The sequence below is a fragment of the Catharus ustulatus genome, chromosome 24 (genome assembly GCF_009819885.2).
Source record: "Catharus ustulatus isolate bCatUst1 chromosome 24, bCatUst1.pri.v2, whole genome shotgun sequence".
Taxonomy (NCBI): Eukaryota; Metazoa; Chordata; class Aves; order Passeriformes; family Turdidae; genus Catharus; species Catharus ustulatus.
In genome coordinates, this window is record NC_046244.1 from 1,135,264 (window position 1) to 1,157,625 (window position 22,362).

At 54.9% G+C, this 22,362-nt stretch overlaps 1 protein-coding gene across 9 annotated transcripts in view; it reads left to right on the forward strand.

Moving 5' to 3' along the window:
- The window catches only part of PAX7 (paired box 7), a 110,503-nt gene that overhangs the window by 83,765 nt on the left and 4,376 nt on the right, over window positions 1-22,362 (forward strand). For 5 of the 9 annotated variants that reach the window (XM_033079690.2, XM_033079693.2, XM_033079692.1 and 2 more), the window contains 2 exons: window positions 12,882-12,947; window positions 19,114-19,360. In XM_033079690.2, the coding sequence (XP_032935581.1) occupies window positions 12,882-12,947; window positions 19,114-19,360 (313 nt within the window). The remainder of the gene's footprint in view (window positions 1-12,881; window positions 12,948-19,113; window positions 19,361-22,362) is intronic. The other 4 variants (XM_042779957.1, XM_033079697.2, XM_042779958.1 and 1 more) reach the window with 1 other exon arrangement.

Consider the following 22,362-nt stretch of genomic DNA (forward strand, 5'->3'; position numbering starts at 1 on the left):
TGCTGCAGCGCGGGGCGGTGGGGGGGAATTTCCTCAAACCTCGGAGCTCTCCTGCTGCACACGGGGTGGGTGGGGCAGGAGCGCCAGCTTTACTTGGGGTTTTAGTTGGGGTTTTATTTGGGGTTTTATTTGATGTTTTTATTTTGGGGAATTTTTATTTTGGGATTTTTATTTGGAGTTTTTATTTGGGGTTTTTATTTTGGGGATTTTTCTTTTGGTTTTTTTATTTTGGGGGTTTTGTTTCGGGATTTTATTTCAGGGTTTTTTATTCTGGGGGGATTTTCTCAAACCTCGGAGCTCTCCTGCTGCACACGGGGTGGGTGGGGCAGGAGCGCCAGGTTATTTGGGGTTTTATTTTGGGGATTTATTTGGGGTTTTTATTTTGGGGGCTTTATTTGATGTTTTTATTTTGGGGTTTTTATTTGGGGTTTTTATTTTGGGGGCTTTATTTGATGTTTTTATTTTGGGGGGTTTTATTTTGGGTTTTTTATTCGGGGGTTTTTATTTTGGGGTTTTTTATTCTGGGGTTTTATTTGGGGTTTTATTTTGAGGTTTTTATTTTGGGGTTTTATTTTGGGGGTTTTATTTTGGGGGTTTTATTTTGGGGTTTTTTATTCTGGGGTTTTATTCTGGAGTTTTCATTTTGGGGGGTTTTATTTTGGGGTTTTTATTTGGGAATTTTATTCTGGGGGGTTTTATTTTGGGTTTTTTGGGGGGTTTATTTTGGGCGTTTTTATTGGGGTGTTTTATTCTGGGGTTTTTATTCTGGGGTTTTTCTTTGGGGTTTTTATTTTGGGGGTTTTTATTCTGGGGGTTTTTATTTTTGGGGTTTTTATTCTGGGATTTTTATTTAGGGCTTTTATTTTTGGGGTTTTATTCTGGGGTTTTTATTTTAGGGGAGTTTGTTCTGGGAGTTTTTATTTGGGTTTTTTATTTGGGGTTTTTTATTCACTGCTGAGGAGGGGTTTGGTGTTGTGGAACATCTTTGGATTTGTTTGAGAATAACACCAGAATATATTTAGGAATAATATTAATATTCCTAATTTTTATTTAGGCATAGAATAATTTCTGCTTTGCACAGGGATGTGGTAGAGCAGGGGCCTCCCCCTCCTGCCAGGGGTTTGAGGGGCTTTATTTTGGGGTTTTTGTTTTGGGGTGTTTATTCACTGGTGAGGAGGAGTTTGGTGCTGTGGAACATCTTAGAATTTATTTAGGAAAATCACCAGAATATATTTAGGAATAATAATATTCCTAATGTATTTAGGAATAAAATAATTCCTGCTTTGCACAGGGGTGTGGTGGGGCACGGCTTCCCCATCCTGCCAGGGGTTTGGGGGTTTAATTTTGGGGTTTTTATTCACTGTACTCTGGGGTGGGGGTTTGGCTGCTGAGCAGGGGTTCGTGTTGTGGAACATCTTTGGATTTATTTGGGAATAATACCGGGATGTATTTAGGAATAATAATATTCCTTATTTATTTAGGAATAAATTAATCCCTAAATTATTTTAGGAATAATCCCTCAGCTCTGAGAGATGTCAGTGGAACCCCACAGCTCCCAGTTAGAGCTCCCAGTGAGAGCCCACAGCTCCCAGTTACAGCTCCCAGTCAGAGCCCACAGCTCCCAGTTACAGCTCCCAGTTAGAGCCCACAGCTCCCAGTATGAACCCCACAGCTCCCAGTCACACCTTCCAGTCAGAGCCCCACAGCTCCCAGTTACAGCTCCCAGCTCCCAGTCACAGCTCCCAGTATGAACCCACAGCTCCCAGTCACAGCCCTCAGCTCCCAGTTAGATCTCCCAGTATTCCCAGGCTGCAGGGCTGGCACTGAGGGTGCAGGACTTGTCCCAAAGGAGGAGATTGGGTCTGAAATGAAATCTTGACTTTATCCAAACCTTTTCCTGTCACCTCCTGGCATCTCCTCCCCCCGGGATGTTCCTGCTCACGGTGCCAGGGGCTGTGAGTGCAAGGCCAGGAGTGGAGGCACGGGGATTTTATCCCTTGTGAATGTGAGGTTGAAGCCCTGAGGCTCTGCCAAGGGCTGTGCTGGCTCCAAACCAATTCCATATTTCTGCAGCCCTGTGTTTGCTCTCAGCCCTTTGGAGCACTCCCTTCTCAGGCACCCACAGGTCATATCCATGGGAATAATAAATAATTTAAATAGGGAATTTTCCTCTTGGAGCTGCTGGGAGCTCAGGGATGGTGACAGTGACTGTCCCTCCCAAGGACCAGGAGCCAGGTGAGCTCCTGGCCTCACTGTCCAGCTCAGGGGATGTCCTGCAACAAAGAGGGACCTGCTGATCCTGCCCGGGCTGCTCTTCCAAGCCCTTATTCCATTCCCACTTCCATCCCACTCTTCCAAACTCTTATCCCATCTCCATTTCCATCCCTCTCTTCCAAACTCTTATCCCATCTCCATTTTCACCCTGCTCTTCCAAGCTTTTATCCCATCTCTACTTCCATCCCGTTTTTCCAAGCCCTTTTCCCATCTCCACTCCCATCCATGACCTCACCATCCATCCCTTTCCTGGCAGGGACCCCACAGGTTATGGTGGCAGAGCTTTGCTCACCCTGGTGTTGCTCTTCATCCCCAGACCCCTCCTGGCAGTGACAGTGAGCAGCCACTCCACTCCACTCCACATCTTCCCTTCCCTGATGTGGCTCTGTCCTCTCCTGGCTGGGCAGTTCTCCAGTGGCTCCTCAGCAGGGGAGGGGTTGTGGAGTTGATTTTGGGGAGGACAAGGGCAGACAAATCCCCGGGGATCCCCCTGGGATGCATCTCCTGGGGAAATGAGGCCTTTTCCTGCATCCCGCTGCTGATCCAAACATTCCAGAACCAGAGCCAGGCTTGGCATAAGAGAAGCAATCCCAGTGCTGGGAAGAGAGGTGGCTGTGCCGTCACCACCCTATCCCATCCCATCCCCAACCCCATCCCCGAGTTTCCCCCACGGCCCCCGGGATCGGCTTTTCCCCGGCCAGGGGCTGGAGCGGCGCGGTTTTGCCGGGGTTTGGGGAGGGAAGGAGCGCAGGGAGCGGGGGAGGGCTGAGCTCAGAGCTCGGAGATCGGAACCGCGGCCGGCAGCGCTCGCTCTGGCGGCTCTGGCACGGATGGAGCTGGAGAGGGAAGGAGGGAGGGAAGGAGAATGAGAAGGAGGGAGGGGAGGGGGACGCGGAGGAGCGAAAGGTCCCCAGCTGGCTGTGAGTGGCATCTGCGCGCGGAGCGCAGCCTCCAGCTGAGAGCTATTTCACTATTTATTTACATGTAATTATTGCTATGAGGTGCAGATATTAACACTGTCAAGAGCAATTTGCCCTGACATTTTTCACTTGCTCTGTTCCCTGACGTTCGGGGCTGGGTGGGATTTTTCCGCTGCCTCTCTCTCCCGCTCCCTCCTCCCGCTGCGGGCACCGCGCTGCTTTAATCCCGCGCCCTTCGCAACTCATTAAACTTTGAAATTTAATTTTGGCCGGGGCGCGGGGAGCGGCTCCAGCCCCCGCCGCCCCTGCCCGGCAGTCGAAGCCTTTCCAGCGCGCACAAACTGAATTTACCGCTGGCCGCGTTTTCAATTGCGAGGCAATCTCGGCCTCAACCTTCGCTGCATCTCAAACACCCCAAAGGTGCTCGAGCGTTCATGGCGGGGACCCTGGGAAAGCAAAGGCAGAACAAAGATTTTTCCAACCTCTGGCCCGAGCAGCACAAAAATCAAAAATTGGGGTGTGGACCAGCGGCCGCTTCCGATGTTGTCAGCCCCGTTTTCTTCCCCTTGTTTCTCTGCCCTGCCCGAACCACCTGACTCCGATGGTTGGTGACACTTTAAATTAAGATTTCCGGCCCGCGCTGGAGCCCTGATTTAATGAGACAGTTGTTGGATGTCATTTAATAAATCCCAGTTGTGCATCAGAACTCGTTTGCCGCTCGGCGGCGGGGACGTGACGGGCACGGCTCAGCTAAACCCGGCTTTTCCCCTCAGCCAGGAGAGATTTGGGATCCTTCAGCAGCTGAGAGGAGATTTGGGATCCTTCAGCATCCAGGAGGGATTTGAGATCCTTTAGCATCTGAGAGGGGATTTGGGATCCTTTGACAGCTGAGAGGGGATTTAGGATCCTTCAGCATCCAGGAGGGGATTTGGGATCCTTCAGCAGCTGAGAGGGGAATTGGGATCCTTCAGTATCCAGGAGAGATTTGGGATCCTTCAGCAGCTGAGAGGGGATTTGGGATCCTTCAGCATCCAGGAGGGGATTTGGGATCCTTCAGCAGCTGAGAGGGGAATTGGGATCCTTCAGTATCCAGGAGAGATTTGGGATCCTTCAGCAGCTGAGAGGGGATTTGGGATCCTTCAGCATCCAGGAGGGATTTGGAATCCCTGGGCACAATAAACCTCCTCCCTCCCTCCTCCACCGCCCCAGGATTCCCCATTCCCATTCCCTCACGGACCAGGAGGGAGAATTCAGGAGTGGACCATGCCAGGGTGTGTCAGGGCTGTTCTTGGAAAGAGAAAATCCCATAAATTCTGGGTATTCCTCAGAGCTTGTGCCTGCTGGATTTTTTGAAGGGATTTTAATCATCCCTCCGTTTTATCTACAACACTTTCAGCCCCTTTTTTTATCATTCTTAAGCTTAGACCAGACTCGGCTTCTGCTCTCTTGGCTTTGCAGGGAAACATTCAGGAATCCGGGCTTTTCTCCCTCTTTTCTTCTGGATTTGCTTCCTTGGGAAGAGCCAGGCCTGAGGGGAGAAGGTCAGGCCCCAGATGTGAAACATCTGGTGATTTCTGGGGGGGTTTGCTGCTCTTTGTGTGCAGGTGACACAAACAGAGCGGTGGGAACGTGCTGTGTGTGCACCTGTAACCCTCATCCCAAGGACAAGGGAAAAGCAGGAGGGCTCTGGGTGATGGACACAGCAAAACGGGGTCATTCCATTCAGCTCTCCCTGGAGAGTTTGATTTTCCTTCTTTGTAAGCAAAAGAACAGAAATGATTGCATGTGGATCATTTGTTTTATTGTGCTTTGCCCCAAACTGCAGCGTTTTGCCTCATTTTGGCATCTCCCTCACCCTTTCCATTTCCATGGATGCCAATGGAAAGGTTTTTCCTCTAAAAGAAAATGTTGTTTATCTTCCCCACAGCGTTTATCCATCACCTGCTGACCCTTTGTCAGCCTTTTCCAGGAGGAGCTGGGATTTAAAGCAGGAGCTTCTCCTTTTGTGGCTTCTGGGTGTGGGTTTAAATCAGGGCCCGGCGTGGAAATTCCACATTTTCTGTTCTCAGCTCCTCCTCCTCACCCCATTCCTGTTCGTGGCACTGAAACAAAGCTGACAAAACCTTATCAAACCTTATCAAACCTTATCAAACCTTATCAAACCCCCACACAGGGATGGGCCTAGAGAGACCCCAAACCACCCCCTGCTCTGAAATTCTCATTGCTGGGCTTGACTTATCCCAAGGCTGGCTGGAATGAGCCCATCAGCTTTTGGGATGCTCAAATTCCTGCTCTAAAAAACCCCAGGGCTGGTTCAAGTTTTAGCCTTTCTTGGGTTCGAGTTTTTACAGCTCTTTTTACTCTAGTCTTGGCCTTTTTTTTTTTTTTTTTTGGTTGAGTTTTACCTTTTTTGGGTGTGAGTTTTGGCCTTTCCTGGGCTCAAGTTTTAGCTTTTTAGGGCTCGAGTTTTACCTTTTTTTGGGCTCAAGTTTTACCCTTTTTCGGCTCAAGTTTTAGCCTTTCCTGCGCTTGAGGTTTGCCTTTTCCTGGGCTCGAGTTTTGGCCTTTCTTGGGCCTTTTGTGTCTCAGCCTTCTTTGGGCTCAGATTTTAGCTTTTATTGGGCTCGAGTTTTGCCCTTTCTTGGGCTCGAGTTTTTGCCTTCCTGGGCTGGTTTTTCTGGGGAAGGGTGAGCTGAGCCCTGCCGCGCCTGCTGCTGGTGATGAACACTTTAATGAGCTCAGAGCTCTCAGAAAAGCACAGAACATTCCAGAATCGAGGCAATTCCCACTCCTAACAGGGCTTTGGACCTCGGGCTTTGTCCCGCGGGGGTGTGGGGGTCACTCCCCCTCCGGAAGCTCCAGATTCCCGTTTTTTGTGGGTTCAGGAGGTTTTTTCTCCTGCACATAATGACCAGGGCAGAATTCATCAGGCGGGGCTTTACTGCCGCTGACCCGCGGGCACAGCAAAGCCCCGGCAGCAGCTGGTCCATACATTAACTCCGCTCTGCCTAATCTCGGGTTTAAGGCCGGCTCGTAGCGAGGCGGGGGACGGGGGCAGGCGGGACACGGAGATTTTCCCAGGATCTCTCAGGTGCAAAGGCTGGCAGGGCTCAGGGCAGGTAAAACCCGGGCTGGGCTCTGGTTTTTGGCGTTCAGCTCTTCCCCGGAGCCCCAAACTTTGTGCAAAGGCACCCGCAAAGAGCTGCCAGCAGCTGGTCCTTACATGAGCCTTAGTCTCGGGTTTAAAACCGGCTCGTGGTGAGGCAGGGACAGGAGCAGGTGGGACACGGAGATTTTTCCTGACAGGGTTCAAGGTGGATAAAACCCAAGCTGGGATCTGGTTTGGGGGGTTCAGCTTTTCCCCAGAGCCCCAAACCCCGAGCCAAGGTCCCGGTTCCTCTCTGAGCAGGATGGTGGGAGCAGAGCTGGGATTTGAGCCTGGAGCGGGATGGGAGCGGGATGGAACAGGGATAGGAGTGGGATGGAACAGGGATGGAACTGGCATGGAACTGGAATGGGAGTATGGAACAGGGACAGAACCAGGATGGGAGCAGGACAGGAGTGAGATGGAACAGGGATGGAACTGAGATAGAACTGGGATGGAACAGGGATAAAACCGGGATGGAACTGGGATGGAACCAGGATAGGAGCAGGATGGGATCAGGATGGAACTGGGATGGAACAGGGATAAAATCGGGATTGGATCAGAATGGAACTGAGATGGAACAGGGATAAAATCGGGATGGAACTGGGATGGAACCAGGATGGGAGCAGGATGGAACAAGGATGGAACAGGGATGGGATTGCTGTGGAATCGGGATTGGAGCCGGGATGAAACTGGGATGGAACAGGGATAGAACTGGGATAGAACCGGGATGGAACTGGGATGGAGCAGGAATAGAACCGGGATGGAACCGGGATGGAACTGGGATGGAACAGGGATAGAACCGGGATGGGATCAGGATGGAACAGGGATGGAACAGAGATAGAACAGGGATAGAACGGGGGTGGAACCGGGATGGAACCGGGATGGAACAGGAATGGAGCAGGGATGGAACAGGGATAAAACCGGGATGGAACAGGAATGGAACCGGGATGGGATTGCTGTGGAATCGGGATTGGAGCAGGATGGAACAGGGATAGAACCGGGGTGGAACAGGAATGGAATAGGGATGGGACAGAGATAGAACCGGGATAGAACCGGGATAGAACCGGGATGGGATCAGGATGGAACAGGGATGGAACCCGGGTGGGATCGGGATAGAACCGGGACAGGACTGAGCAGCGGGCCAGCACCACGCGCAGTGTCCCCGCTGCCGGCAGGCGAGGCGCGGTGACAAGTGCCAGCTGTGCGCGGGTGTCCCCCGCTTGTCACTGCCCAGCGCCTGCCACAGCCAATCTGTGTCCTAATCGCCATCAATTAACACGGAACACTGGCGGCCCTCGCTGCCGGCGCGGACAGGCAGCCCGGAGCTCGGCATGAAGAGGGAAGAGCCCCCAGCCCCGACCCTCTCCCCCTTCACTTCGCACTAACTCAGCGCAACCAATTAGGCATCTGACACCCGCGCGGGCTGACAAATTGTTTCTGTCATCTGCTCTCTGTCTTTCATTAAACGGGAGGCGGAGGGGGGCTCGCGAGGGGAGGGGGCGGGAGATGTGATCTCCCATGCTTAGCGAGGCCAGATACATTAATTACAAAACGGCCATTTGCGGCATGAAAATGCATTAATTAAATTTATGCAATCATTATCTTTAAATAGTCATATCTTTAAAATGATCAGCCCTTCCTGAGTCTTCCCTCTACTCCGCTAAGTATCTCTAATCCCTTTTCCAGCGTTTATCTCGGGATCAGCAGAGCCTTGTGTGCTTTTAAACTTCTGCGGCAGGAGGTGCCTCCAAAATCCGCTCGAGCCGTCGAGGGAGTGGCAGCCGCGCTCCTGCCCTTGGCACCAGCACGGGCACAGAGCGAGGATTTGCCATTTTTTTGCGGGTTTTGGATGGAGTTATTCTCATCAAAATCTCGTGGCTCAGCCGGGAGTTGTGGGGTTAAGGAATGAAGTTTGTGCGGGAGGATGAGGGATGCGCCGCGGATCCCGCCCGGGGGATGCGGGGCTGTTTTCCTTGGAAAAGGTTTCATTGCAAGGAGGCAGCGCCCTGGCACTGCCGCTTTCCACCAGGTGTTCTTCTTCCCCTCAGAAAAATCGCCTCGTTAGAGGCCACGGATGGCGTCCGTGAGGGAAAAAAAAAAAAAAAAAAAAAAAGGAGTTTAAAAAGAGGCTTTTTCTGCTCTGATGATCCAGATCGCTTCGTGGTGGTTTTGCTTTGTCATTCTAAAAGATATTTTATTTCGGAGCACATTCAGAGGTGGCCAAAAGCTCAAATTGTGCCCGCAAAGGAGGCGTTAACCCAGGAGCTTCTGCTTTCCTGCCTCGTTGTTCCAAGATTTTCCCCGTTTGTGATGTGCACACAAATAAATAATCAGCGGAATTGAGCGCGGTTTGCGCTGCCTCCCCAGGTACGGCAGAGCCGAGATACCCGGGCAGGGATTAATCCATCCCCTGCTTCAGTAAACACCTCGAACTCGGCAGGAGAACTCCATCCCAGCGGCTTTTGGAGACTGGGGCAGGGACAGAATCCAATCCCCGCTCCCTCGGGGCTTTCTCAGCGCTGCGGGGGAAAGATTTTGTTCTGTTCTTTTCGTGCCTGCGCCGTTTTTCATCAATCCTGCCGCGTTTTATTCCTTCCATGCAGTTCCTGGTGGGGCAGTGCCCGCTCAGAGCCAAACCCGCTTTGTGTGCTCGGAGTTTGGGATTAGGGCCGGGTGGGATCTGGGGTGCGGGGCAGTGAATTCTGCAGAGTTTCTCCGGTCTGAAGGGCAGAGATGAGCTCTGCGATTTCAGGAATAGCCTCGGGCAGTGCCTGTCCTGCCCAAAGAGCCCCTCGGCCTCCGGGGTGTCTCCAGGTGTCCCCGGGTGTCCCCAGGCTCCTCTTTGGGAAGCGTGGGATGGAATTGGGGCTGTTGGTGACCACCAGGGAACACAAAGGGCTCCTTTTCCCCGGCCCATCCCTGGGAATGGCCCGTTCTGGGGAGAAGGGAAAAGCAGAGCGGTGCTGGAGCTGGAACATCTGAGCTCCAGGGGCGGTGCTGCTCCATCCTGGATTTCAGCGAGGATCCAAAGCCTCTCCCCGCTTTTCCCCAGACTCTGCTCCGCGCTGGATGCAGCTCCTTCACCCCTGATTCCCGATTTTCCGGGAGGGTTTGGAGGATCCTGTTTGGTACGAGCAGCTCCCCAAAATCCCGCAGCGCTCCCCGGCTGCAGAGAGGGCTGGGCAGGGACAGCACGTGCGGGGCTGCCAAAGGCTTTGCTTGGATTCGGGAGCTGGGATTTTCCTTTGGGTGAAGAATAAAGAGGCCCTGACTTTAAAAATCCCCCCGCTGTGGCAGCCTCAGAAAACCCAAAGAGTGCCCGGGGTCCTGCTCAGTCTTTGGGGTGGACTGGGAAGGAAAATCCTCTCCTTAAATAATACTGGGAATGGGGAAGGCGAGCAAACAGGAGCTGAGCGCCGCTGATTTTCCCTTTCTCTGATTTTCCCTTTCTCTGGTTTTCCATTTCTCTGATTTTCCCTTTCTCTGATTTTCCCTTTCTCTGGCCAGCTCGGGCTGTTCGGGGCTCGGGGCTCTGCCAGAGCTGCACTTGCCGGGCTCATCAGCGCGATTTCATCTCGCCCTGACCTCTCCCAGAGCCCCCGGGCCGAGCTGGTGTCTCTTACACCGCGCTTAAACCGGGCTTAACTGATTACAGCCCTCGATTGATCACAGGGAGCGGCGAGGCAGAGAGGAGCCCGGGGCAGGGCTGCGGCTGGTGATGCCTTTTGGGGCTACCTAAAAACAGAGGCTAGATAAAATTTAGGGAATAAAAAGCGCTTGTTTTTATTGAAGGCCGCTCAGGTGCTTTTAGGGCAGGGGCTACACCCAGAAATGGACCACGGGTCACAGGTTTTCACACTTTTATAAGTTTGGTTCATTTGCACATTGGGGTTAATCCTGCAATTACAGCTTCAGGTAATGAAGTCATTTACCCCAGGTTTGCTCCCCTACAACTCTCTTTTGTTTCCATTTCTCAGAGCCTAGGACAGTGAGGTGTCCTTGATTGCCAGCCCAGAGAGGAATTGTTGTGTGTGCCCAAAATGGGAGAGCAGCAGCTGCCACTGTGTGTGGAGTTAGAGTTACACACTGCAGAACTGCAGGGTTACAAACACATGAAAACAGCAAAGCTGAAATCCCGAGACATCACTGCCAGTGCACGAGCCTGGGGCTGGCAGCTCACGGAGCTATCAGTGCCCTCCCTGGGCTATCACTGCCCTCCCTGGGCTATCAGTGTCCTCACTGCGCTATCGCTGCACTCCCTGGGCTATCACTGCCCTCCCTGGGCCATCACTGCCCTCCCTGGGCTAGCACTGCCCTCCCTGGGCTAGCACTGCCCTCCCTGGGCTAGCACTGCCCTCCCTGGGCTAGCACTGCACTCCCTGGGCTAGCACTGCACTCCCCGGGCTATCACTGCCCTCCCTGGGCTATCACTGCACTCCCTGGGCTAGCAGCACACGGAGCAGCCTCGCCGGGGGCCGGGCCGGGATCCGCGGGGTTTTTTTTGCGGTGCAGCTCCTTTGGCACTGCCGGAGGCTTGGAGCGGGCTCAGAGCATCCCAGGAATCTCCTCTGGAAGCCCCGAGGGCTGCGGGGCCAGCGGGCACCGCCGGGAGGCGGAGTGGGAATGAGAGGAGGGAGAGGAGGGAGGAGGAGAGGAGACCTTGTCCTGGATTTGGGTCTGGCTCTGTCGGAGGAATAAAAGTTCCTAAAGGAGCTGGGATTTGCTGGGACCAGTGGGGACCCTGTGGTGCTGCTCTGACAGCACAGGTTTGGGTCTGGCTTTTGGGGAGCCTTGGGGTGTGTTTGCTCCTTTCTCAGCTTTTGTATCCCTCACCAAGCCCCCAAAGCTCCTTCCCCAGCTGCCCCCAGCGGGTCTGAGCTTACCCAGAAATGCAGAACAAAAGCCACAAGCCCAACCCATTCCCAACCCCAAATTACCCAGATCTCCATTGGTCTGCAAGTGTTTGGGAATTCCAGTTTCCCGTGGTTCTGCCTTCCTGCTTTCTCCTTCCTTCTTTCTCCTGCTGGCTCCACGAGCCATGATTTGTATTCCAGAACATTCAGGGTGAAGGGTCCCAGAGATGGTTCCTGTTCCACCAGGGGGATTTCCCACTGAGGCTCTCCCTTCCCAAATATTCACAGAGAAATGTAGGATTCAACAGGCAGAGGATGGAAGCAGCACCAGGGTGGTTTGCTTGTGCTCACTCAAAAAAATCAGGAGGCCGGGGAAGGCTGGGACTGATCCTGTGTTTGTCCATAAAATGTCTCAGAATCCAAATTAGATCAGGGAAAGCGCTCGATGCTGATGGGTGGGGAAGCACAAACCGCCCCTTCCCCGAGGGGAGCTGCCCATCAGGGCCTGAAATCAGAGCCCTGGGGGAGTTTGGGGTGTTGAGGTGCTCGTTTGTCTCTCCCATTTCTCTCTCCTGGTGTTTCCTGCTCGGTAAAATCACTGTCCATAACCTGGCACCCGCTGGCCTCCCCCAGCCCCACCCCACCAAACACCTCCGTGTTCCCTCCCTGGTGACCCAGCCTGGCCTTTGCTTCCTGCTTTTGTCTGGGGGACACCAGAGCTGGGTGTCCCCAAGCCAGGGAGATGGCTCATGTTTCAGAGTCCCAAAACAGAGTTTGGTGTCCCAAACCCAGGGTCAGTGGCTTGTGTTTGTGAGCAGAGTTTGGTGTCCTGAAGCAGAGTCTGGTGTCACAAAGCCAGGGACTGTGGCTCGTGTTTTGGAGCAGAGTTTGGTGTCCCAGAGCACAGACTGATGTCTCAAAACAAAATTTGGTGTCCCAGAGCAGAACTGGATGTCCCAAAGCAGAGTTTGGTGTCCCAAAACCAGGGACTGTGCCTTGTGTTTCCAAGTGGAGTTTGATGTCCCAAAGCAGATTTTGGTGTCCCAGAGCAGAGTTTGGTGTCCCAGAGCAGAGTTTGGTGTCTCAGAGCAGATTTTGGTGTCCCAAAACCAGGGACTGTGCCTTGTGTTTCCAAGTGGAGTTTGGTATCCCAGAGCAGAGTTTGATGTCCCAGAGCAGATTTTGGTGTCCCAAAGAAGAGTTTGGTGTCCCAAAGCAGAGTTTGGTGTCCCAAAGCAGATTTCGGTGTCCCAGAGCAGATTTTGGTATCCTGAAGCAGATTTTGGTATCCTGAAGCAGGTTTTGGTGTCCCAGAGCAGAGTTTGGTGTCCCAAAGCAGAGTTTGATGTCCCAGAGCAGATTTTGGTGTCGCAGAGCAGAGTTTGGTATCCTGAAGCAGATTTTGGTGTTCCAAGCCAGGGACCATGGCTCGTGTTCCCAGACCCAGCAGTTTTTAACATAATTCCTTCCCCTCTCCTCCCCTCCCAGCCCCGCTTCTCCCGCGGGATGTCTCAGAGCCCTCAGGGGACGCTTTGTCCCCGCGGTGTTTCCGTCCCCTCGTGGGATTCCCGCTGCTCCCTCCCGGAGCATCCGCCCCCGCTCCCCTCGGCCGAGCCCTTCCCGTTCTTTGCGCGTAGCTTAGAGCCTTTTCCTCAGACCTTGTCTGTGATTTGTACATCCCTACAGAAGCAGGGTGCCCAAAACAAGATGCAGTGCTCCCGCTGGAACCTCACCATAGCCCTGAACAATCAGGTAACAACTTCCCACCGCCTCCTCCCCGCTCCTCCTCCTCCCCACGGCTCCGCTTTGCCGCGGCTCCATCGCATCCCCGGCTCCATCCCACCCCGAGCCCTCTCCATCCAGGGCCATCGTAGGGCACAGGCGTTCATCTCATGTCACCTGCCGTGTCCCAGGTCCCTTCCCCGCGGTGCTGGAACCTCCCTGAGGTGTTTGAGGCCGCGGGAAGGCGCCGGTGCCGTTCCTGGGTTGGTTTTTCGCTGTTCGGGACTGCTCTGGAGGGGCTGGTGTGATGTATCCCGTGGGGTGCAGGGAATGCAGGATTCAGGCACTCAAGAGAGTTCCCGGCTCTGCACACGTTTTCCAGTGGAGGTTTGGGGTAGGAAATCGGGATTTTGCAGTGGAGGAGCTGTGGGATTGTGGGGGCTCCTGGAGGGCGGTGAACACCTGGAGGGTGCAGCCTCACCGGGGAGCAGCCCCAGGTTTGTCAGCCTTGAATCCCCAAAATCCAAGTGGAGGCTTCAGCCACGGCCTGGTTACACCCGGGAGAGGCAGGGCTGTGCTCGAGGTCACCCCAGCAGAAGGCTGAGGGAACGGCTGGGCTTGGAAACACCTCCAGGACCCTCAGGAGCAGCCCCCAAACCCCAGCACAAAGCTCCAGTTTGCTCCAAAACCTGGCCGGGAGTGCCATTGGATGCCAGGAGCTGCAGTGACCCCGACCAGCGATTTTCCAGGTGCAGGAGGTGTGAAGCACCCTGTGGATGTGCAGAGCGAATGTAATGGGTGCTCGGTTTGGAATGCTGGGATCCAGCTCAGCTGGCTGCGGTGATTTAGAAAATATTCGAAATTAATTGCTTGGTTTTGTGAGTGCAGTGTTAGTGATTGCTACACAAGTCATTTTAGTCCTACCTAGGGGCATATTTGCATATATTTATCCTCCTTTCAAGTGGAGATCTTTGGGGAAAGTGTATTTATCTCCTCCTAACTCTTTCTTCGGCTTTCAGCCGTCCTACAGTCACCTCTTCATTTTGTTCCCATTTAATGTATGTGTGGAATAATCGACTCTTCCTCTTCCCGCCAAGTGGAAATGAATCCACAGAGATCAAAAAGCATTAATGTGGGGAAGGGTTTTTCCTTCTGCCTGCACAGAGCAGGGAAAGAAAAATGTGAAAGATCGAGCTGGGTGCCCCCCAAAAACTGTCTGGGAGGGCTGGGGAGGAGCTGGGGCAGCCCGGGGGTGGCAGGGACCGAGCTCCCTCCTGCAGGAACTGGGAGAGCTTTGTCCTCCCTAAAGCCCGGAGATCCAGCAGGTTTCCCGGGCAGATTCTCCATGCCCGGGGAGGTGAAGTGGGAGCACCCCAGGAGCTGAAACCCAGGGAGATTTCAGCCTCCCCGGCAGAGAATTCCCGGGAGCTTCTTGCCTGGTGTCACACCCAAGGGTTCAACTGATCCCATTCCCACTCCCAGCCCTTTCCTGGACACGGAGGATTTGTCCCCATTCCCAGGAAAGAAGCACCACAGCCTCAGGAGTGGCACTGCCAGGAGCCCCTTCCCTGGATGTCTCTGCAGGTCCCTGAGTGTGTCCCTGGATGTCCCTGATGTTCCTGGGTGTGTTCAGGAGCTGACAGGGGTCACCTGGGGACCCTGGAGAGCTGTGGTCACTCTGGGATGTCCCTTATGGACTGAGCTGTGGTCACTCTGGGATGTCCTGTAGGGATGGAGCTGTGGTCACTCTGGCATGTCCCTTATGGACTGAGCTGTGGTCACTCTGGGATGTCCCTCAGGGACTGAGCTGTGGTCACTCTGGGATGTCCCTTATAGATGGAGCTGTGGTCACTCTGGGGATGTCCCTCAGGGACTGAGCTGTGGTCACTGGTCACTCTGGGATGTCCCTCAGGGACTGAGCTGTGGTCACTCTGGGAATGTCCCTTAGGGATGGAGCTCGGTCACTCTGGGGATGTCACTCTGGGATGTCCCTTATGGACTGAGCTGTGGTCACTCTGGGGATGTCATGTAGGGACTGAGCTGTGGTCACTCTGGGAATGTCCCTTATGGATGGAACTGTGGTCACTCTGGGATGTCATGTAGGGACTGAGCTGTGGTCACTCTGGGGATGTCCCTCAGGGACTGAGCTGTGGTCACTCTGGGATGTCCCTTATGGATGGAGCTGTGGTCACTCTGGGATGTCCCTCAGGGACTGAGCTGTGGTCACTCTGGGATGTCCCATGACTCTCAGGAGCCCCTGAGGAGCAGCTGCCCGCTCTTCCAGGACAAGGCCTGGCCACCAAACTGGGCTTGGGCTGCCCTCCCCTTGTCCCTCTGTTATCTGTCCCCATCTCTGGGTCCCCTCAGCCCCCCAGCCCCCACCCCAAAGCCGGATCCTGATTGCCCAGCTGCAAGGTCCTAATTGTGCTTCCCTCCCCAAAGCCGCCTCCTTTATCATAAAGGGTGCACATTTCCCCCGCTGCAGCTTCCACGGCCACAGGCCCTGAGGGCCAGCTCAGAAATGGAGGGAATTAATTACATTTTTTTAACTCCCCTCCTTTTAAAGTAGGGGAGAGAGCGATGAAACGTCCCGGGGGGGAGTGGGGGGAGCTGCTGAGGAGGGTGGGGAGGGAGGGAGCAGCAGCAGGAGGTGAGGGGGGAGCTGCTGCTTTCATCCAGGAGGGTCTTTGTGCATCAGCCTCAGGCTCCCCAACACTCTGGGACCCCTGCACCTCTCCCTGCTCATCCCCACCCAAAGGTGACCTCGGGAAAAGCGAGGGATGAGGCTGAAGGCTCCTGGCCCTGTAGCTGGCATGGATTTGGCCCTGAGTGTGAGCCCACAGGATGGATTTGGGCTGGGGAAAGGGAGAGGACAGGGATGAGAGGGAGGGAAAGGGATGGCTGTCAGTCCTGCTGATGGACAGGCAGCAGATTCCCCTGCAGATAAACCCTGGCAGATGTGGAGTGGGTATTGATTTTGAGTCAGTGATGATAATGCACCAAGAAGTAATAAATTAGAACCTGGCAAGGTCAGAGAGGAAAGGGAGAAGGACTTTGCATTCTTGAGGAGGGTATCCAGAGTTCAGAAGTGACCTGGAAAATGAGTTTGTGCAGTGGAAAGAAGTTGGAACACAGACCTAGGAGGGTTCTGTGGGGTTTTCCATGCTGGGTGGGAAGGAGGAATGGGAATCTCTGGTTCCCTCACATATTCCAAACACCTTCACATCCTGGGGTGAGGAAAATCAGATCTGCCTTTGGCTGAACCTGTGCAGAGCTTGGGCCCAAATGTCCCTCAGTCTGTCCAGGAAGGGCAGTGGCTTTTCATGGTCAGCGTTCCTGGAGAGGGACTGGAGGGTTTGGGGGCTCAGCTGAGGTGTTGGGGTCCCCTTGGCCATCCCAAATTCACCTCCAGCAGGGGCAATCCACCACCCCAGCCTCTGGCCTGTGCAGCCTGGGAGGGAATCCGGGTGTCCTGATGCTCCCCCACAGAATTCCAGAGGGAAATTCAGGCCTGGGAGGGAATCCCAGTGTCCTGATGCTCCCCCATGGAATTCCAGAGGGAAATTCAGCCCATCCATTGTAGGAGGCCTCAGGCCAGGCTGAGCTGTCCCTGCAGGGATTCTGGAGGGGGAGCAGGGACTGGGACTCCACAGCCTGGTGCTGGTGGAGCTGAGTGACTCCAGGGGCAGAGCTGAGATCAGGAACTGCTCCTGATTCCCACTGATTGAAGCCAATTCCTTTTTCCAGCAGGATCTGTGGAAGCATCTGCCCCGCTCCCTGAATTTGGAGTGTGAATCTGGGTTTCATTTGCCAGCCTTGCTTTACATCCCCCTTTTTTCCTAAAAGGAAGTGTTAATGTGCCTCTCGCTGGCTTGGGGAGCCGTTTCTTTTCTCGGGGTAATAAAAAGCAGCTGAGGCACTGCCGGGGCCGTGGCCGGGAGGGAGAGCAGCACAAACCCCGCTGCTCCCTGAGTGCTTCCAGAGCACAAAATCCTCTCTGCACCTGCAGGGCTGGGCTGAGCGGGCTCACATCCCCAGCCAGGCAGCACTTCCAGGCCTGGACAGCTCAGGAGCAGCGAGGAGAGAGGGAGCAGTTCCCAGAAATAACTCACAGTCCCCACGTTTGTGTTTTCTGCGTTTTTGCTGTTTTAAACACATGGTTCTGCTCGTGGATTCACCCCAGCCGTGCCCGGGGGCTGAGCTGAGGGTCCTGGGTGTCCCTCAGGACACAGATCCAGCTCCTCCAGCCCAGGGGATGCTCCAGCCCAGAGCTGCCCTGAACTGAGGGGACTTGGGCTGAGCCAGATCAGGGCTGGTGACCCTGCTTTAGGGGAGCCCACAAATCATTGTGCAGGTGATTTCATCCCTGCCGTGATTTCCCCACTCCTGCAGAGTCTGGAGGGGTCTGTGTTGCACCCCCCAGGACAGGACAGCACCCCAATCCTGGATTAATCCACTCTCCTGAGCGTCAAACGCTCTTTTCTCTCATCTCCCAGTCCTTGGGCTGGCACGGCCAGGGAGCTCCACGGGCACATTTTTAGGGCTGAACATCTTCATGGAGGCACCTCGGGGCTGAATCCCCACCCCGAGCTGTGCCGGGGACTCTGCAGAGCCGATTGAGCTAAGCTCGGTATGGAGACAGCTGAGCCGGGTTTAACTTTGGGGGAGCAGCTGAGAAGTCTGAGCTCGGTGCAGAGTGGAAAGGCTGGAGGAGGAGGGGTCAGTAAGCCCGGATTGGGGGGGAGGGAGCCCGAATTTGGGGGAGAGGAACGATCCCGAATTGGGGCGGGGGGGGGGGGGGCGGGGAGCGAGCCCGAATTGGAAAGGGGGGCAGGGAACGAGGCCGAATTGGGGTGGGGGGGAGGGAACGAGCTCTTCCCTCTCTCAAACCTCATTGCCCTGCCCCAGCCCCACACCCCAGCTCAGCTCTCGGACTCGGATGGATTTTCCAGGATTTTAACCAACCCCCTCCCCCTCCACGGGGGTCCGGTCACACCCCCTGCCCCCCCGCTCCCGAATTCCCCTCCCGGACAAATTCTCCTCCCGGGGAGGGGATTTTCCATCAAGGCAAAGCATCTTAGCAGCGCTGCCGAGCCCTTCCGGGGGGAGGAGGAGATGCTTTAGAAAGCAGAGGCCAGCTCGTGGCTGGGCATTCACCCCGGAGCCCGCTGGGGCACGGAGGAGGGGCCGGGAAGGTGTCGGGGTGAGCAGGAAGGGGAGCCCCGGCCCCATAAACCCCCCCAGTGTCCTTCCCGAGAATGCAGCACCGGCACAAAAGCTCACCAGGCCGCTGCTGGCGGATAAAGGGCTCATTTTACCACTTGCCAGGCTCCAAATATTTCCAATTTGCCACTTTAATTGATGTCAATAAGGTTATGCTAAATTCGGAGATTTGGAGCCGCTCGGCATCTGAGCGCCGGGCAGGCCCCCCGAGGTGACCCTCGGTCCCCGGGTCCCTCTGCCCCCGCCCCAGCTCCGACACGACCGAGAGGCTTCAGGAACCTTCCCCTGCGAGCCCTTTCCACCCTTAACTCGGAATTACCCCGGGGAAATTCTGCTGATCCCCCGTGTGAAGGGCAGAGCCTTACCCCCAGCTCAGCCCCGGGAACAAATCTGGCATTTTTACTACCAAAAAAAAAAGGAAAAAAAAATTAAAAAAACAAAAACACCAACAAAAACCCAATTAGTTCATCTGGTTCAGGTCTCAAAGCAAGAAGATTTTTTTGTGTGCAAATTTAATTACATTTTCCAAGCGAGCACTGAAATGAGCTGGACCAGGACCTGTTACCCTTTAGCATTTGGGGGCAGAGAGAACTCGGAAATTTCAGGCCCTGGAGCTGCATCAAAGCCAGCGAGGGTTTGATCTGCTTCACTTGGGGACCTTTGCAAATCTGACTTCCCAAGAACGGGGTCGTCCTCAGCGTCCCTTTAGGAAAATTGGGAATTTTCTCCTGGTTTTCCTGTGCTCATCCCTGGCCGGGCAAAAAAACATCCCTAAAACCCGAGTGGGCTGAGGAGGAGCCGCTCCATCCTCCCCGTTCAGGGCTCCAGGGAGAGCCCCGGGGTTTAGTGGGAGCAGAGCTCGGCTCTCCCACCCTGCCAGCCCCACTGGGGCTCTGCCCATCCCAAAGCCCCGTTTTTGTGGCCTTTTTTTCCTCCCCCCCGGCCCCTGACGGTGCCTCCGGTGTCTCTGCAGGTGATGAGCATCCTGAGCAACCCCAGCGGAGTCCCTCCTCAGCCCCAGGCCGATTTCTCCATCTCTCCCCTCCACGGCGGCCTGGACAGCACCAACTCCATCTCGGCCAGCTGCAGCCAGCGCAGCGACTCCATCAAGTCCGTGGAGAGCCTCCCCACCTCGCAGTCCTACTGTCCCCCCACCTACAGCACCACCAGCTACAGCGTGGACCCCGTGGCCGGCTACCAGTACGGCCAGTACGGCCAGAGTAAGTGCTGGGAGGAATTCCCACTCCCCAGGAAATGACAGGAGTGAGGGAGGGGATGGGGGACTGGATACACCAATTTCTACAAAATTTCTACAGTTGAATACACCGATTTCTACACCCAAATGCTCTCTGTTGGGTGTGAGACCCGTGGGTGTTTGTCCTGCTGGAGGTAAAAAAGGGAATCTGCTCGTGGATTGCTCCTCCCCTCACAGCCGAATCTGAAAGCCCCAGTGAAATGTTTTAGGTGAGACCTTCCCATCAGCAAACAGCAATTCCCAGCCCCTTCTCCCTCCCCAGTTCTCGCTGCTCCAAAAGGTGCAGGACTGGCTCACCCTGCTCAGCCAGGGCAAATCTGGGATTTGTAAATCCCAGGGTGTTCCTGCCTGCCCTGCCCTCCCCAGCCCAGGGCTTTTCCTACAGAATGTGTTCATCAGCTGGGCTGGGGCTCTGGGAGAGCTGGGATTGGGATCCTGAGCTTGCCTTTAGAACCGGGACTGGGATCCTGAGCTTGCTCTTAGAATTGGGATTGGGATCCTGAGCTTGCTTTTAGAACTGGGACTGGGATCCTGAGCCTGTCCTTAGAGCTAGAACTGGGATTCTGAGCTTGTCCCTTGGACAGGGACAGCTCAGCCCGGGTGTTGTCTCCAGGGACAGCCTGGCCAGTGGGAGCTGTCCTGGTTGGGTGACAGGGACAGCCCAGCCACGGATGACAGAGACAGCCCAGTCAGGGGTGCTGTCCCTGCTGGGTGATAGGGACACCCTGGCCAGGTGACAGGGACAGCCCTGCAGGGTGACAGGGGCACCTCTCGTGGCCGGGGGTGACAGGGCCATCCTGGCCAGGTGACAGGGACACCTTTCGTGGCCGAGGGTGACAGGGACAGCCTGGCCAGGGGTGACAGGGCCATCCCTCGTGGCCAGGGGGGTGACAGTGCCACCCCTCGCTGTTCTCACCTGCCGCGTTGCCCCGGCCGCTGGCAGCGCCGCTGACCCCGCGAGGGTTAAAGGTGCATCCTCTTCCTGCGGGCGCGCTCCCGCTGCCCCCGCGTGTCCTCGCTGACCTTTCCTCCCTCGGCCGCGGCTCCGGCCCCGCTCTCCTCACAGCCCTTTAATGTCCTGAACGCCGCGGCCTCAATGAGAACCGGCTGTGGCGGCAGACGGGATCAATAGCGGCCCCCCCGCCCCTCCTCTTTTTGTTTGTCGGGAGTTTGATCTGTGACCCCTCGACCTTCCCCTCGCTTCTGGATGCGGGGCTGGACACACGTGCTATTGATAAAAATCTTAAACAAATTCCGATACCATGTATTTCCAATAAAGATTCCCTTGGGCGAGGCGTTAGTCACACCCATGTGTGTAAAAAATAAAATAAGGGGACGAGCTGTGTTTGGGAGAGAGGGGGAAGGAGAAAGGAGGGTTTGTCTCGCTTTGCTGCAGGAATTTTTGTGTTGTTTCCTGGGTTCCCCGTCCCGATTTCTGTCGCACCGATCGTGACGAGCTCTCGGCAGTTTGCCTTGGTGATTAGTGCTGGTGAGAGCAGCCCCTCACGTGCAGTTGACCTTGGAATAACGAGGTTTTTTCCTGCCTTTCCCGGTGCCTGTTGTGCTTTGCAGATAATTCCAATTCCTTCTCCTTCTGGATTCTTCACTTCCCTCCAAATTCTGTTTAAATGCCCAACGGGGTGAGGTGACCTCCACGAGGTCATTTATTGAGATCGGGTGTTCCTTCCTTCTCTGATGTGGCACAAGAGCATCAAAACTCCTTTTAGGTGATGAAATACATTAATTACATGGTACAAAGTATCATTTGGATTATACATCATGTAATGGTATATATAATATATAATGTAATTAATATAAATGATGTTATGTGAAGGGGGTTATGGTGTTGGGGCAGCCTCTCTGTGACAAACCCAAAATTTGGGAATCAGAGCTCGGTGGCTTTGGTGGCCTCTGGACCTGGCCTGCAGAAATTCCCTCTCCTCCCACTTCTCCTTATTCCCAGTTCTACAAAAATAAACCGAGCCTCACTTTCCCTCTCACTTAAACAAACAAACACCCAGAGCACCTTCCCTAAATCTCCGGGTTTATTTTGGCTTCTGTCACATTAAACCAACAAACCCCATCCCTGATTTCTGGCCTGGGATTCCCCACTGCCTGTGGGCTCTTCCCACTGGCCCAGGAGGAAATGTTCGGGGATTTTTGGGAGGGTGGGGTGTCCATCGAATTCCCAGCCTGGCAGGAGGTTGGAGCTGGGGGATGTCGGGCTCTGAGGGATGGGACAAAAGCAAACGGCCCCGAAGAGCCCCAGGGGAGGTTCAGGTTGGATTTTGGGGGAAATTCCTGCAGGGAAAGGGTGCTCAGGCATGGGCTGCCCAGGGAGACACCATCCCTGAAATTGTCCCCAGAAATGGATCCAGGGCTCGCAGACAGTGTTTGGGGATGGGGTGGGCAGTGCTGGGTTCAGCGCTGGACTCGGTGATCTCAGAGGGCTTTTCCAACCCCCGTGACCAGCTGCTCAGCCCCCAGCACCTCCCAGCGCTGGTGACAGCAGGGACAGAGCCACCACCGCACACCCGGAGTGAAATCCCTCTGTCCCTGCAGCCCCTCAGGGCCAGCCCTCCCCGGGGCTCCCTGGAACACCAGGAGAGCGAGCGGGGAAGTCCTGGGTGAGAGCAGAACCTGCGGAAGGTGAAGGCACCACAGTGAGCATCCCCGAGCCTGGGGCTGTCCCGTTGGGTTATCCCGGGATCGGGAATGCTGCTCCCGCTGGGTTATCCCGGGATCCATTCCTGAGCCTGGGACTGTCCTGCTGGGTTATCCCGGGATCGGGAATGCTGCTCCCGTTGGGTTATCCCGGGATCGGGAATGCTGCTCCCGCTGGGTTATCCCGGGATCGGGAATGCTGCTCCCGCTGGGTTATCCCGGGATCCATTCCCGAGCCAGGTGCTGTCCCTCTGGGTTATCCCGGATCTCTCCCGCTCCCAGAACCGCTCCAGCCCAGCCGGA